The sequence below is a fragment of the Erpetoichthys calabaricus genome, chromosome 8, assembly GCF_900747795.2.
Source record: "Erpetoichthys calabaricus chromosome 8, fErpCal1.3, whole genome shotgun sequence".
Classification (NCBI taxonomy): domain Eukaryota; kingdom Metazoa; phylum Chordata; class Cladistia; order Polypteriformes; family Polypteridae; genus Erpetoichthys; species Erpetoichthys calabaricus.
In genome coordinates this window covers 163,974,408-163,991,366 of record NC_041401.2, presented here as the reverse complement: position 1 = coordinate 163,991,366, position 16,959 = coordinate 163,974,408, and the positions used below count along the sequence as shown (strand labels likewise).

The 16,959-nt window shown below is 44.5% G+C and overlaps 1 protein-coding gene across 1 annotated transcript in view; it reads left to right on the top strand.

The window, feature by feature from the left end:
* The window catches only part of epha8 (eph receptor A8), a 633,561-nt gene that overhangs the window by 581,277 nt on the left and 35,325 nt on the right, over nucleotides 1-16,959 (top strand). Inside the window, exons 11-12 of the mRNA XM_051930368.1 lie at nucleotides 3,884-4,069; nucleotides 9,073-9,134. Of these exons, the coding sequence (XP_051786328.1) occupies nucleotides 3,884-4,069; nucleotides 9,073-9,134 (248 nt within the window). The remainder of the gene's footprint in view (nucleotides 1-3,883; nucleotides 4,070-9,072; nucleotides 9,135-16,959) is intronic.

Sequence of the window (16,959 nt, the reverse complement as noted above, 5' to 3'; positions counted from 1 at the left end):
CTACAAAGAGGGCTGCATTAAAAAACACCCCAAAAATCAAAGTGAAAAAATGATGCGGCAGGCAGGCTAGTCCATTTTGCCGAAATGTCATTGCAGAAACTCAGAATCATACTCAGTAGTTTGTATGGCCCCCACATGCTTGTATGCCTGCCTGACAACATCGGGTTATGCTCCTAATGATGGTGTCCTGAGGGGTCTCCTCCCAGATCTGGACCAGGGCATAGATGAGCTCCTGGACAATCTGAGGTGCAACCTGCCGTCGTCAGATGGAGGTGTTCTATTGGACTTAGGTCAGGCGAGTCAGCGTGGAGACCAATCAATGGTATCAATTCCTTCATCCTCCAGGAACTGCCTGCATACTCTCACCACATGAGACTGGGCATTGTCGTGCACCAGGAGGAACCCAGGACCCACTGCACCAGCATAGGGTCTGAGAATGGGTCCAAGGATTTCATCCCGATACCTAATGGCAGTCAAGGTGCCCTTGTCTAGCCTGTAGAGGTCTGTGCGTCCCTCCATGAATATGCCTCCCCAGACCATCATGACCAAACCGGTCATGCTGAACGATGTTACAGGCAGCATATCATTCTCCACAGCTTCTCCAGACCCTTTCACATCTGTCACATGTTGTGAGCTGTACTAACTTGCTAGGAGCTGCCAGAAGATGGCGTTCAGACAGAGATTGGCACACATATTCGAGGAAAGGCTGACTGTTTTGGAAACAATGGACAACAGTGAACTCATAAAAAAGATGTTTATCTGACAGAGATTAAACAGTATTCATCATAAATTTACTATGTTACGTGATTGTTCCATCTGCGCAGAGAAGCCTAGTACTGTCAGCTGGCATGAAACTGTAAAGTTACATGTAAATGCAGCTCTGAAATAGCGATGATTTGTGTATGTCAAAACCAAGCATTTCTTGAATTCTGAACCAAACTTTAAATGCACTTATAATGCTTGAGCTAATACCAGGATTTAAACATTTTCTCCATGATTCCACATCAGGTAATGTTAAAGCAAGTTGCATTCATACAAACTGGCATGCACATAAAGATAATTCTCCAAGTGTGGATGTTCATGCACGTCTGAATCACAAGCAATATCACAGTATCAACACACAGGTGGTCATGGGTGCAAACTGCACTGTAAAAGCCTGCATATTACCATTAAGATAAGCAGGGTTGATGAGTGATTGCACTGAAATGCCACACAGGTACGCTGATCTTTGCATTCCGTGAACCCCTTTTAATATTCTTGTTACATTTTACAAAACTAGGGAGGTTCAAGAAGGTAGGTGGAGACTCCTCCAGCACTGGATAAATAGAGCCTTGTAGAAGATAAGGGGAGATCACAGAGAGACACACGGTACAGCACAGTGGAAGACGATCAGGGCACTGGAACAGTGAATGAAACTTCAGAAATAGTGCATGAATAGCTGTGGCTAGTTTCAGTAAAAATGTTACATTATGCAGCATTTTCTAGTGCCATAACAGAGGGGAGGTGATTCTTCTGAAAGTTTGGTTGCTGATCAACCATCCATCCATCCCTTTTCTAAACCAGCTTTATCCTGAGCAGGGTTGTAGGGAGGATGAAGCCCATCCCAGAAAGCATAGAGAGCAAAACAGGAACAATTCCAATAATTCCCATTGAATTTAGGCATTCATTTTTAAATAAGTCTGTAGGGATGGGAATTGATAAGATTTTCACGATTCCGATTCCATTTTCGATTCTATTTAACAGTTCAATTCTTTATCGATTCTCCTATCGATTCTTATTTTTAATAAAGGAGAACACACAGGTCGATTAGCTTAGAACTTTGTTTTATATCTTATCTTTGAACAAGAGAAATTTAGGAGTAGCATGACCTTACAAACCCAACAGCGAGATCTTAAGAGATCCACAGCTTATGGCTCCTCGATGGGGTGCCACGGGGTCCCCAGAAAAAAATTTGTAAATGTAAAATAATAATAAATATTCTTCTGTAGCAATAACACAGTATAACATAAATTATTCTGTGGCAATTACACAAGAATGTCCAGTAACATTTACACTCTCCTTTTTAAAAGTATATATGAGCTGAGCACTCAAAAATAAAACTACATCAGCCAGCAACAAATACAGTCAACTCAAGTCCAATGGAACTGTGCACAGTGCAATTCTGCAACCATCAACTATTTTGACAGCTACATCCATGTTGGCCGCATTATCAACAGTGGCTGCCACAACCTTGTCTTTGATACCATACTCCTCCAATATCTCATCAATCTCCTCTGCTACAGCTGTCCCTGTCTGTGCCTGGTACACTGGTTTGGTTTTGAGGACTTTTTCTTGAGCCTGGCCATTCCTGACATAATGCAGCGTTACTGTGAGGTAATGATCTTGACTAAAACTTGTCCATCCATCTGCAGTGACGGCTGCCTTCAACACGTTTCAGTTCAGAAATGGAAACGGATGAAACATCTGGTAAGAGGAGAACATGCAACTTTGACATTCCCTGACTTAGCCTACAATTAAACACATTCACTTACCGAAAATCGGGGGCATCTACTATGGCAAATGGGTGCAAGCCTTTTACCACAAACTTAGTCACTGCTCGGTGACATTCGTCTATCCTGGCCTGTGTCATTTTACTTTTCCCCGCCTCTGTGAAAGAAGAAGCTACCGGTAGACTGCAGCGAGAACTGCCAGCATCTGAGACAGCCAGACTCTGTCTGTCTCTCTCGTCATGGTCATCTAAATGCAATGCACAGTAATAGCGCGATTTGCCTTATTGCAAAACCTGCTAACATAATATGCAATATTAGTTGATTAGTTACCTGCCGTATTAACGGGAGAGGACGTGCAAACGTTTCCTCTGCTGCTGGGTTGAGATTCACTAGTCCGGAGCGGATCAAAAACACGACATTCATTTAAGGTTATCGCGTGGTTTGTGAGCAAATGCTTTTGCATATTCGTAGTGTTTCCCCCCTTTGAAGTTGCCCTGTTGTCATCCTTTCTCGTAAAGTATAACCAAACTTTTGAGCATTTGTGCCGCTTAGGCGCCATGTTTCCTGCTGGGTAAATGACGCTACGCAACGTGGTGACGTCATTCGAGGCGACTGGAATCGATAGGGGAATCGTTTGCAAAAATGGCAAACAATTCCAAGGAATTGAAACAGTGGGAACCGGTTCTCAACAAGAACCGGTTTTCGATTCCCATCCCTATAAGTCTGCCCATTATGTGTCTAATATGGTGTGTGTGTCTCGGCCTTTTCATCTCCATGCTACAATTCCGTGCTGCTTACTGCAATATTCTACATTATGTTTTCCTTCTATTTCTTCTTCTGCTATTATTATTATTATTATTATTATTATTATTATTATTATTATTATTATTATTATTATCTTTGTGTTGAAGCCTTAGCATTAATATCAGAAAGCTACAAAACGTCATCATGAATTAGCAAATTATGGCAAGTGGTGCTGTAAAATTGTGACATCATTCATATTCACAAGAGAATTCTTACTCTTAGCAGGATCTGGGACTGGGATGCTTCATAAATACTTCTTATTTCCTACTCTGAGGTTGGACTAATTCTTATCCTATTGTGACTTTTAGTGCAATTCTTATAGTAATTCTGATACTCTCGATTAATATGGGTCCAGGTCAATATATTGTTGATGAACTACAGTCATGAAGTTTGACTAGAAGTTTAGTAATGAAACATCAGCTTAAGCTGAGGACCAAGATGAAGTACCACAGATCACAAATGGAGATGTAGCTATTCTTTATCTGCATCATTGTTTTTCTTCTAAATCTTTTTCTTTGCTTTTTCTATCTCTTGACAATTGATAGCTACGCAATCTGGTATATCTTCTGAACAGCTTTGTTTCCATGCAGGAGAGTTTGGTGAGGTTTGCTACGGTCGAATGAAGCTGCCTGGCAAAAGAGAAATTCCCGTGGCCCTGAAGACGCTGAAGTCCGGCTACACAGAGAAGCAGAGGCGAGACTTCCTCAGTGAGGCCAGCATTATGGCACAATTTGACCACCCTAATGTCATTCGTCTGGAGGGAGTTGTCACTAGAAGTAAGTGGTGTAGGGGAGTGAGTGAGAAGGCAGAGCGACTCCCAAAATAGTCGGGGTGCCAACTGCAAATAATTTACATTAAAAAATAAACAGGCGCTCAATGGTGCTTTCAAAGAAACAGGTTTTTGTGGCAGAAACATGCTGCTCAATGAAGGCACACAAAGTTTCAGGACGATAGCAGAAAATTTTAGTTTTATTGCGTGATGCATACACGGACTCAAATCAAGTGAGATGAGCCATTAGCAAATTCAGTGAGCTTACATTTATTACAATTCTTATCACTTATTCAAAATACTCTCCTGATTTTGGTTCTTCCCATCATTACCTAATGTCCAAACCCACCATTACTTAATGTCCATCACTTGACCGAAACTGGCATCATTACTTCATACCCTATGCAGGTGTCCGAAACTAATTGATTGATCAAGAGCACATCTTCAGTCAAAACCAGAAAGACCCACATATGAGACACTGTGCTGTTCAAATGAAAGTTACTTGATGTCCAAGCATCTCTCAAGGTTGAAGTTTTGAGCAACTGCATTTCTAAAACAATGATCTGCCTAACCCTCTCAGAGTTAACAGTGTTGTTGACTAAAGGTTTTAAGCTTAGCTGCAAGATGTTGGCGGTTTGCAGCTGCAAAGAGGAAAATAATAAAATATACAGACAAGGGCTTTTTTATGGTTTAACCCTTACTGTACTAGCGTGCATTAGGATAGAATACTTATTTTCATATACGTATGCTTATGATTCTCTCTGAATATATGCAAATCATCAGTTTTAAGAATGTTTTCATCGACATAGGCTGCAGTCTCTTATTGCCCTCTAGCGGCATTTGGTCAGGCTTTGGAGTGGTTCCTGGCAATCGGGCACTCAGGTCCAAAATGTGATGCCACCTTCTAGAGATGTCTCCCTTTAAATCGTTCAGACCAGAGGGGCAGTGCTTCTCAGGTTCTGCTGTCCTTAACAGGTGGTTTCTATGCACTGTAAGGGAAAAAGGAGGCAAGAGTGTTAGTGACAACGCCCCCTCTCTTTCCAGGGTGGTACCACATATCTTTGGCTCATGGGTGACAGTGGTTTGTTTGATATAAAGCATTCATGCCCCTTGGGAAACCATGCACATTCTGGTACGATGCTGTATCTGCAGTCACTGTGCAGTAATAATCCCAAAGTAAAATACTCACCTGTCAACATGCTCTGTGAATTCTTATTGGGTTTGCTTGCATGTTTATGATTTGTGGGCTCAACACAGAGTGAAGTGATAAATGCAGCAGCCTCTTCGAATCCCAGTCCTTAAAAAAATGCTTTAAGACTGCTGCTGGAAGCAAAAGACAATGCACTTCTGAGCTCTGGATGTAAATGAGGGTTCAGATTATTATCAAGACACCTTAATTAATCTGCCACCTCCTTATGCTCAACTTGTCTGAGAGCACAGATGAAGCCTCGGATAAATCAACTTTTAAGGAGTCAGTGGGGTCAGCAGCTAGGAATGGGCTGTGCTTAAGCCATCTTGTATGTTTTGCGAAGGATTTGCCTTTTTGGAGCTGGGATGAGATAAATGGTGCGATAAAGGCGCTATATAGTGCCCGACCTGGCACAGTCTGATGCAGAGGCACATGTAAAAACAACAAGGCTTTATATTTTCTCTTCAGCCATGGGGCACGCTTTCCCCGTGTCCCACAGGCCTAACACTGTCCAAAAAGCACTTAACTACAACCAAACCAATCATTCCTCTGGCACCACCACTCCTCCCAGGCAACCTCGTCCTCTTCCTCCCGATTCTGGCTTCTGAGTGGTGGATGCTGGCCCTTTTTATAGTCCACCCGGCTGTAGAGGTGTCCAGGCAGGCTCTGGGATCCATGCAGCACCCCCTGGCAGCCACCCCAGATCCCCACAGGGTTGCGGAGAACTCCATCTCCCATGGAGGCCTGCGGGAAACTGAGGCACCCACGTCACCCAGGGAGGCTGCCACCAAGCATCCCAGGGGAGGTACTGAGGAGCCCATGGCTGCTCCCCCGGAACATATGCAGCAGGGGCGTCCCGGCCGGGCATTGGCTATGACAAACCACTTTGGCACCCACCACTCCATTGGTCTTAACCCTTTCGACCCTGGATTTTCTGTTTTTGTGGGAAAAATTATTTTGTGAGATATTCTACCTTTGGGGTGTCTAGGAACCTCACAAATGAAACAGTACACTCATTCACATTTAGATGCGTGAGTACTCATAGAAAGCCACACACACTCCTTTTCACTCTCATATCCATGGCTATTTCTAAGAAGTGTCTCATTAATTTAATTTTTGAGTGACCCCTCTCAGACTGCACCAAGCAGCAATTCAGAAAAGCAGCAGAAAGATTGAACAGGAGCCAAGGCCAGAAAGATCACTGAAGTAAAATGGAAACTGATGGTTTTGTCTACAGAGCAGAATTGATGTCAGATGTTCTGAATACGTAGTGTTTGCCAAAAGAAGAAAGAAGGGTGCAGCAGCAAGCAAGGGCCAGATATTATGGGGTTAAACAAACTATCAAGCAAAAAGCAGGCTGAAGACATAAATCAAAACCAAAGTAAAAAATGGTGCTAGCCCAAAACCACAAACAAAAATAACTTTAAAAAAAAACAAACCCATAAGTACTTAGCATAACCATCTACGATGTGCTAGCTGTATCTTACATGTGACATCATCAGGAAATATTTTAAAGCCGTGCCCTCTGTCAATGAAACACCTGGTGATAGTAACCACAGTCCAAAAAGGCGGTACCCACCAAAATGCTACAAGATGTAACAGAAAAATCCAAAACTAAAGAAAAACATTTTCTTAAAGACTTACTTATTTTAAAATAATATTAAATATAATTATTTAATAATTCCAATAATTATGAAAAATAACAAAGACCATAGGAAACATTTTTAAGCACAGCATAATTTTAAATAACAAACATCCTCAGTGGTATTGTAATAGAATGAAAAACACTCTGAAACTCCAAGAAGAGTTGGGGAATTTCCCCGTATAATGTCCTTCGGACTAAGTGAAAAATGATGAAAAAAATCGATCAAAAACCAAAGCATTTGACAAATTGTAGCTGTTACATGTGGTATATATATACAAAATGGTGGCAGGAAATGATTTAATACAGGAAGTGACACCAAAACAGACAGATGGAAGTGATGTTATCAGGGTGGAACCGGATTGAGATCATCTATTGTAACCGGAAGTGACGTCATTACGGAGGGCCAGAAGTGACATCATCTTTAGGAGTCAGAAGTGACCTCATTACAGAGGGGCCGGAAGTGACGTCATTGATGATATTCGGAGATGGGGTTGCTATGTAGTAGCCATTTTGAGAAACCAGTAGTAGTGTAGGTACGTGGATGTTAAGATTATTTTTCTTCTTTGGTGCTGTTGAAAGAGAGAGAGAAGGCATTAGTATGCACAATCAATCCTTTATCTCGTGTAATATCACTCACCTTAGAGCTTGTTTGCTTCCTCTGAAGTGCACATGTGTGACCGCATATTATAACATCAGACAAAATTTACTAAAACAATACAAAACCTGATGAATCCAAAAGCATGCAGTGGAGAAACACTGGGGGTGTACTAAGGTCATGGACTGAGCAGAACAGGCCCAGACAGGGTTTGCGCTATTTTAATAGGCACACATCACTCCCAGTCATGTGACTACATTATTATATAAATACGTTTCTTATCAACAGTACTTGACAGACAGGGCTGAGGGTGTGGTTAGCAGAAAGCAGCATATGAAAGGTGGGGTCAAGAGTGGCATTAAGTGGCACTATTAGTAAGCTGTAGTGATAATGATGCACAATATGGTCAGTTGGGGAGCATACCTAAAAATACTTGAAAAGGGGCCATACCAGGACCTCACTAATCTGCCCCAAAACAAAATTCACCCCAGACAGTCAGACCCCAAACTCAAGAGGCAGATTTTCAGGTCTGAATAAACTGAAAATTGGGAATTTCAAAGTACTTTTAAATTTCCCAAATACACAAAATATATTTTCAAGGGGGAGGAAACTATTAAACTACTGGCATAACAGGACAAAGAAAAATACAAATAGAATCTTTATGGATGAAGAATGTATTCACTACAATCCAAGATAAAAAAAGAAAGCAAAAAAGGCCAGAAATAAGCAAAAAAGGGCAAGCCTAAGGCAAACAAGTTTGAAATACAACGAAAGGCAAAATCCAACAACAGAAGCAAAAATTCACAAAACTATAAAAAGCTAAGTAATACTTTTACAGAAAACAATATTTACAAAAAACAAAACAAAAAAACATGAAAAATAAATCAAAAACAACAAAAATAACAATAAAAAGAAAAATCACAGGACACAGGCAAGTGATTTAGTTAAACCCACAGCATGACTGCACAGTGACAGAACATTTTTGATCCTTCTGGATCCCAGTAGATGTTAATTCTAATATTTGTGTTCCTCGCTTTTATACAAGTGCTGAATGATTTTATTTTCTTTCTTGAGTTAGATTGTTATTGTTGCTTATGATATGGTTAATTCCTTTATCCAAGGTGAGTTACATTTGAGATATACATTAAGTTACATTCCCTTTTTCCTTTAATTGGAGTTCAGGCAGGTAAAGTGACTTAGGATCACAAAGTGTTAGTAGTGGGATTTGAACCCACATACTCAGGGTTTAAAGTCCAAAGCATTCAATACTATGTCACACTGCCTACATGAATAAGTGTACTGCTGTTATAATAAAATACATAATGTGGAAATGAAGCTGAGCACTCAGTGTGGTACATACCTAAAAAAAGGGGACCGTGGTCCACTTTATTCATTTAGATATGTTTAGCTAATTAGTGATGATCTATATCAAAACTAGATTTTATGTGTATGACATAAGTTAAAAAGATGTGAAGTAGGTTTTTAAACAGTGGTGCCCTGACCCTGGGGAAGGGGATCTTGGAATGTGTGCACTTCCTCTTCCAGACTGACTAAAAGGCTGACTGTTTTGTCTTTTTTCAGGTAAACCTGTCATGATTATTACTGAGTACATGGAAAATGGTTCTTTGGACTCCTTCCTTCGGGTAAGTGCTGAACCAAACCCACCCCTTCCCCCGGATTCACATCATCTAATTGGTTGTGTTAAAAGGATGAAATGTAAAGCAAATGGCTGCAGTGTCAATTTCTGTGTTAGTGGATTCTTCCACCTGCCTGTACTCTACTTGTTGGTGCGCATTGCCGTTTGTTCATTAGGAAGCACGCTAAATAAAATGCGGGTTGCTCGCTGTTTGTTTATAGCCCTATAATGACAGGTCTGTGTTTAGCATTGCTTCTGTCTCAGACCTTCAGAGACTTGGATTTCATTTGCTGCAGTTGCTTTCTACTTCTACAAGCATACTTTAGATTGTCCATAAAGAATCCAGTTCCATCCTGCATTCTAAAGACACACATTTTAGGAAACTAGCATCTTTAGACTAGTCTGGTATAAATAAGTGTGGTTGAGTCCATCCATCCATCCATTGTCTCCCGCTTATCCGAGGTCGGGTCGCGGGGGCAGCAGCTTGAGCAGAGATGCCCAGACTTCCCTCTCCCCGGCCACTTCTTCTAGCTCTTCCGGGAGAATCCCAAGGCGTTCCCTGGCCAGTCGAGAGACATAGTCCCTCCAGCGTGTCCTGGGTCTTCCCCGGGGCCTCCTCCCGGTTGGACGTGCCTGGAACACCTCACCAGGGAGGCGTCCAGGAGGCATCCTGATCAGATGCCCGAGCCACCTCATCTGACTCCTCTCGATGCGGAGGAGCAGCGGCTCTACTCTGAGCCCCTCCCGGATGACTGAGCTTCTCACCCTATCTTTAAGGGAAAGCCCAGACACCCTGTGGAGGAAACTCATTTCAGCCGCTTGTATTCGCGATCTCGTTCTTTCGGTCACTACCCATAGCTCATGACCATAGGTGAGGGTAGGAACATAGATCGACTGGTAAATTGAGAGCTTCGCCTTGCGGCTCAGCTCCTTTTTCACCACGACAGACCGATGCAACGCCCGCATTACTGCGGATGCCGCACCGATCCGCCTGTCGATCTCACGCTCCATTCTTCCCTCACTCGTGAACAAGACCCCGAGATACTTGAACTCCTCCACTTGGGGCAGGATCTCGCTACCAACCCTGAGAGGGCACTCCACCCTTTTCCGGTTGAGGACCATGGTCTCGGATTTGGAGGTGCTGATTCTCATCCCAGCCGCTTCACACTCGGCTGCGAACCGATCCAGAGAGAGCTGAAGATCACGGCCTGATGAAGCAAACAGGACAACATCATCTGCAAAAAGCAGTGACCCAATCCTGAGCCCACCAAACCGGACCCCCTCAACACCCTGGCTGCGCCTAGAAATTCTGTCCATAAAAGTTATGAACAGAATCGGTGACAAAGGGCAGCCCTGGCGGAGTCCAACTCTCACTGGAAACGGGTTCGACTTACTGCCGGCAATGCGGACCAAGCTCTGGCACTGATCGTACAGGGACTGAACAGACCTTATCAGGGGGGCCGGTACCCCATACTCTCGGAGTACCCCCCACAGGATTCCCTGAGGGACACGGTCGAATGCCTTTTCTAAGTCCACAAAACACATGTAGACTGGTTGGGCAAACTCCCATGCACCCTCCAGGACCCTGCTAAGGGTATAGAGCTGGTCCACTGTTCCGCGACCAGGACGAAAACCACACAGTTCCTCCTGAATCCGAGGCTCGACTATCCGACGGACCCTCCTCTCCAGGACCCCTGAATAGACTTTTCCAGGGAGGCTGAGGAGTGTGATCCCTCTGTAGTTGGAACACACCCTCCGATCCCCCTTCTTAAAGAGGGGGACCACCACCCCGGTCTGCCAATCCAGAGGCACTGTCCCTGATGTCCATGCGATGTTGCAGAGGCGTGTCAGCCAAGACAGTCCTACAACATCCAGAGCCTTGAGGAACTCCGGGCGTATCTCATCCACCCCCGGGGCCCTGCCACCAAGGAGTTTTTTGACCACCTCGGTGACCTCAGTCCCAGAGATGGGGGAGCCCACCTCTGAGTCCCCAGGCTCTGCTTCCTCATTGGAAGGCATGTTAATGGGATTGAGGAGGTCTTCGAAGTATTCCCCCCACCGACCCACAACGTCCCGAGTCGAGGTCAGCAGCGCACCATCCCCACCATATACAGTGTTGACACTGCACTGCTTCCCCTTCCTGAGACGCCGGATGGTGGACCAGAATCTCCTTGAAGCCATCTGAAAGTCATTCTCCATGGCCTCCCCAAACTCCTCTCACGCCCGAGTTTTTGCCTCAGTAACCACCAAAGCCGCATTCTGCTTGGCCTGCCGGTACCTATCAGCTGCCTCCGGGGTCCCACAGGACAAAAGGGTCCTGTAGGACTCCTTCTTCAGCTTGATGGCATCCTTAACCGCCGGTGTCCACCAGCGGGTTCGGGGATTGCCGCCACGACAGGCACCGACCACCTTACAGCCACAGCTCCGGTCAGCTGCCTCAACAATAGAGGCACGGAACATGGCCCATTCGGACTCAATGTCCCCCACCTCCCTCGGGATGTGGTCGAAGTTCTGCCGGAGGTGGGAGTTGAAGCTACTTCTGACAGGGGGCTCTGCCAGACGTTCCCAGCAGACCCTCACAACACGTTTGGGCCTACCACGCCTGACCGGCATCCTCCCCCACCATCGAAGCCAACTCACCACCAGGTGGTGATCAGTTGACAGCTCCGCCCCTCTCTTCACCCGAGTGTCCAAGACATGTGGCCGCAAGTCCGACGACATGACCACAAAGTCGATCATCGAACTGAGGCCTAGGGTGTCCTGGTGCCAAGTGCACATATGAACACCCCTATGCTTGAACATGGTGTTCGTTATGGACAATCCGTGACGAGCACAGAAGTCCAATAACAAAACACCGCTCGGGTTCAGATCAGGGGGGCCATTCCTCCCAATCACGCCCTTCCAGGTCTCACTGTCATTGCCCACGTGAGCATTGAAGTCTCCCAGCAGAACGAGGGAGTCCCCAGAAGGTATGCCCTCTAGCACCCCCTCCAGGGACTCCAAAAAGGGTGGGTACTCCGAACTGCTGTTCGGTGCATACGCACAAACAACAGTTAGGACCCGTCCCCCCACCCGAAGGCGAAGGGAGGCTACCCTCTCGTCCACCGGGGTAAACCCCAATGTACAGGCTCCAAGTTGGGGGGCAATAAGTATACCCACACCTGCTCGGCGCCTCTCACCGGGGGCAACTCCAGAGTGGTAGAGAGTCCAGCCCCTCTCAAGGAGATTGGTTCCAGAGTCCAAGCTGTGCGTCGAGGTGAGCCCGACTATATCTAGCCGGAACCTCTCAACTTCGCGCACTAGCTCAGGCTCCTTCCCCTTCAGAGAGGTGACATTCCATGTCCCAAGAGCCAGTTTCTGTAGCCGAGGATCGGACCGCCAAGGTCCCCGCCTTCGGCCATCACCCAACTCACACTGCACCCGACCTCCTTGGCCCCTCCCATAGGTGGTGAGCCCATGGGAAGGGGGACCCACGTTGCCTCTTCGGGCTGTGCCCGGCCGAGCCCCATGGGTGCAGGCCCGGCCACCAGGCACTCGCCATCGAGCCCCACCTCCAGGCCTGGCTCCAGAGTGGGGCCCCGGTGACCCGCGTCCGGGCAAGGGAAAACGCCGTCCAAAATGTTTTTTCTTCATAGGAGGTTTGTTTAACCGCTCTTTGTCTCATCCCTCACCTAGGACCAGTTTGCCTTGGGTGGCCCTACCAGGGGCATAAAGCCCCGGACAACAGAGCTCCTAGGATCATTGGGACACGCAAACCCCTCCACCACGATAAGGTGACGGTTAAAGGAGGGGCGGTTGAGTCCATGAATGGACAAAATGATGGACTGGCATTCCTTTCAGGGCACACTGCCATAATAACTTCCCGTGACACTATAATGGAAATAAGGCATTCAAAAACTAATAGATGTTGTGTGTTTGTTATTACTTATTGCCAAGCCTCTTATTCTGCATGATTTCCAGTTATTCCCTTAAGACTTGTAAGAACAGCATTCTCAAACTGCACTTTTATTCATTTCTTCATAATATGTCATACCAGTTAATCCTGCACCTCAGATAATATGTGGTGTTTCTAAAATCATGTATTGCAAAGATGTCAAGCTAATTGCAAGTCATTTCCTAGAGCAGGGAATGTGGACCTCTCTCTGCATGCTGCCCTACAGGCCTCTGATTTAGAAGGTACTGGCGGTGCGTTTATCTAATCCACCGTTGGCGTTTAGTTTCGGGATTAACAAATACTTCGCAATAAAGTGCATTCTGAGTAAAAACTTTGCCTGACTTTCTGCTAATTTCCCTTTTAACAGTGTCTAAATGAATGAGAACTTGGTAACCTTTAATGCAAAACCACCAACAAAAACAATCACACATGTACTACTGCCTATCAGTAAATGAAATTGTAAATGCTGAAATAAAAAAAAAATGGCTGGTGTACAAAGCAAGCAATGGGATGTACTGTACCATATGTGTCACATTAAATTAATGAAACTAAAAAATGAATGGAATTACAAATAATTAATCAATCTTATTGCAGGCTTTGGAATAGCAGAGCTGTTATTTTGGAAAGCTATTGCTTCTTCCAGAATTTATTGTGTGATTACTACTGACTACTAACTTCTGACTTACTGTTGTAAACGGTGCTGTGCTGTAATTTAATATAATTTATTTTTTTTGCACAGACATTCATTTCTGTTCACAGACATGTATAATGCATTCAAAGAATGTCCTTCTTGAATACATATGTTGAGCCAATATGCATCACAAATAATGTACGCCAACCAGTAAAACAGTATATAAAATGTTTATAGAATCTGACTTGGATAAACTTACCTACCCACTAAAACTCATGTGTTGATACATATATACCTGCTGTGTTATCATTGAAGGGTCCTAGGGTGACCCTATTCCCACTTTCAGACTCTTTATTATGTATATCTGAACAGTGATTCCCAAATTCTCACTATAGCTCTCATATGCTTACACTTACCATCATGAAGACAAAGCTGCAATTTGAAGCTCCACTTATGGTCACCATCAGGTTTGACTGCTATTATGTTTAATTGCTTCCCCCTTTCTCTGTTTCTATAACTTGGTGATGACAGAAAACCAAAACAAGCAGGAGAGAAGGTTTACACTGTTACACATGCATTATAGATTAGCATCCTCTAATTCAAAGTTCCTAATGTGTCCAAAGCAGATGCAAAGCAAAATGAGTGTGACACATTGCACCTGTACAACCTGGATGGATAGCAGCTCCTCCTGCTGTGAGTCTAGGCATCTAATGTACCTAGATTGCCTGATGGCTTTTACATCTTGGTTATGTTATAAGCTGTTTACTCCCTGTTGTGGCATGGTCTCTACATGGAACTGATGGCATGAGAGAGACATTGAGCTTCTGAATACTGTAGCTCTGAAGCTTCTCTGCTGCAATTCTTGGACCAACGGGATGTCATAGTGTAGGAATTAAGTCCCCTTTCATGTTCAGGCCTTGTGCCCCTTGACCAGTCCTGGCTACATATGACTTGCAGTATGTCCTTGAATCTTCTACCAACTCAGTGTTTCACTCATACCCCTGGTCTAGGACAAACTTGTTTTTAGTCCTTGCATACTCAAGTGGGCAATAGATTAAGTTAATAGATTATACTGGTTCTGATCTAGTATTCTCTAAGTAGAACAGGCATAGTAAATTCTTATTTATTCTCTGGTACATGGATGGATACAAGAAAACTTTTTCTGTTGTCTAGTACAAGTTTTTTCTAAATACATGTGTAAAAGGCACTATATAGGCGCCTGACCCGACACAGACTCATACCTGGAGGCATGTATATTTATATATTTATTTTCTTCACCTGTGGGTCATGTCTTCCCCGTGACCCCCACAGGCACAACACAGTCACCAATACACAAATAAAGCACTCAAAACACACTCTTCTCTGGCACCACTACACCTCCTCCAAGCTTCGTCCTCCTCCTCCCGACTCTGGCCATTGAGTGGTGGTTGCTGGGCCCTTTTATAGTTCACCCGAAAGTGCTCCAAGTGATTGATTGCCAAGTTCTGGCTGCAATTCCGGGTGTGGTGAATACGCTGCCCATACAGGCTCAGGAGTCCCAGCTGCAGCACCCCTTGGCGGCACCTGTGGGACCCAACAGGGCTGCACCCAACTCCAATTCCGATGGAACCCTTTGGTAAACCGAGGCACTGCTCCAACCCAGTGTGGCGGACATCTAGCGTCCAGGGGGAGGTATTGCACAGTCCATGGCTGCTCCCCCTAAACATATAGCAAAGGGGCGTCCAGACCGGGTATGTACCCCAGTTGTCCGCCACGCATGATTTATCATTACAAAAATACATGTCTAAATATCCATCCATTCATCCATTTTCCAACCCGCTGAATCCAAACACAGGGCCACAGGGGTCCGCTGGAGCCAATCCCAGCCAACACAGGGCACAAGGCAGGGACCAATCCCGGGCAGGGTGCCAACCCACCGCAGATGTCTAAATATTATATGCAAAATATGAAAGCAAATCACATAAAAGTCCATCTGCATGACTCTTACCAGTAAAGCTTTCATGTTGATTGATACAGAGAGAATGGACATACTTACTTTCCCACCCAGTAAAACTCTTGCATACACATATGGAAGGTATGCCTTTCCACAGTACGTCAGTATAGGTGTCCCCTAACCCTACTGGTAGTGGAGAATTGACAAGAGAGTCTGAAGACATTAAATGAAGTGCCTGACTATTTTTGAACTGCCGTGTTGACAGTCAAATACCTGGGACTAAATATTCTACCAATGGATAATGTGTATAAAAAAATCCACACATATGGAATATGGTGGTCATTCATCAAAAATGACGTAGATGATAAATGTTTCCAGTCTTCACAAAATGTCCTTTTATTTTTTTTATTTTATTGATTTTATTAAAATCAAATAACATTCCATACCAATAACTATCCATCCATCCATCCATCCATCCATCCATCCATCCATCCATCCATCCATCCATCCATCCATCCATCCTCTTCCGCTTATCCAAGGTCGGGTCGTGTGGGTAGCAGCTTGAGCAGAGATACCCAGACTTCCCTCTCCCCGGCCACTTCTTGTAGCTCTTCTGAGAGAATCCCGAGACGTTCCCAGGCCAGCCGGGAGACATAGTCCCTCCAGCGTGTCCTGGGTCTTCCCCGGGGCCTCCTCCCGGTTAGACGTGCCCGGAACACCTCACCAGGCAGGCGTCCAGGAGGCATCCTGATCAGATGCCCGAGCCACCTCATCTGACTCCTCTCTATGCAGAGGAGCAGCGGCTCTACTCTGAGTCCCTCCCGGATGACCAATAACTCAAGTTTTATAAAAATTGGTTTGAAACAAATCAACCCCCACCCCTGAGAAAAGAGAGCTAGGCCAGCAGAGTAAAAATTTAAGTTTGTAAAAATAACTAAATAGATAAATTAATAAATCAATAACGATAAATGGAGTAAATGAGGGGACAGGACCTTCTTCCTCAATTTAAATGCTTATTCTAAAATGTTATTGATGTTATTGAAAAAATTTTGTACAGATCCTCTTAAGTACGAATTAGATTTTTTCCAGTTTCAATAACTATAAAACATCAGTTACCCACTGACTTAGAATAGGTGAGTTAGGATTCTTCCAATTGAGCAAGATAAGTCTACGTGCCAATAGTTTAGTAAAGGTAATTACAGTTTGCTTGTCCCTCTCCACTTTAAGCCCATCTGGAAGTCCACCAAACACAGCTGTTAGTGGATTAGGAGAGATTGTGACACCAAGGCTGTCTGATAGCCATTTAAAGATTTTGGTCCAGAATGATATTAACT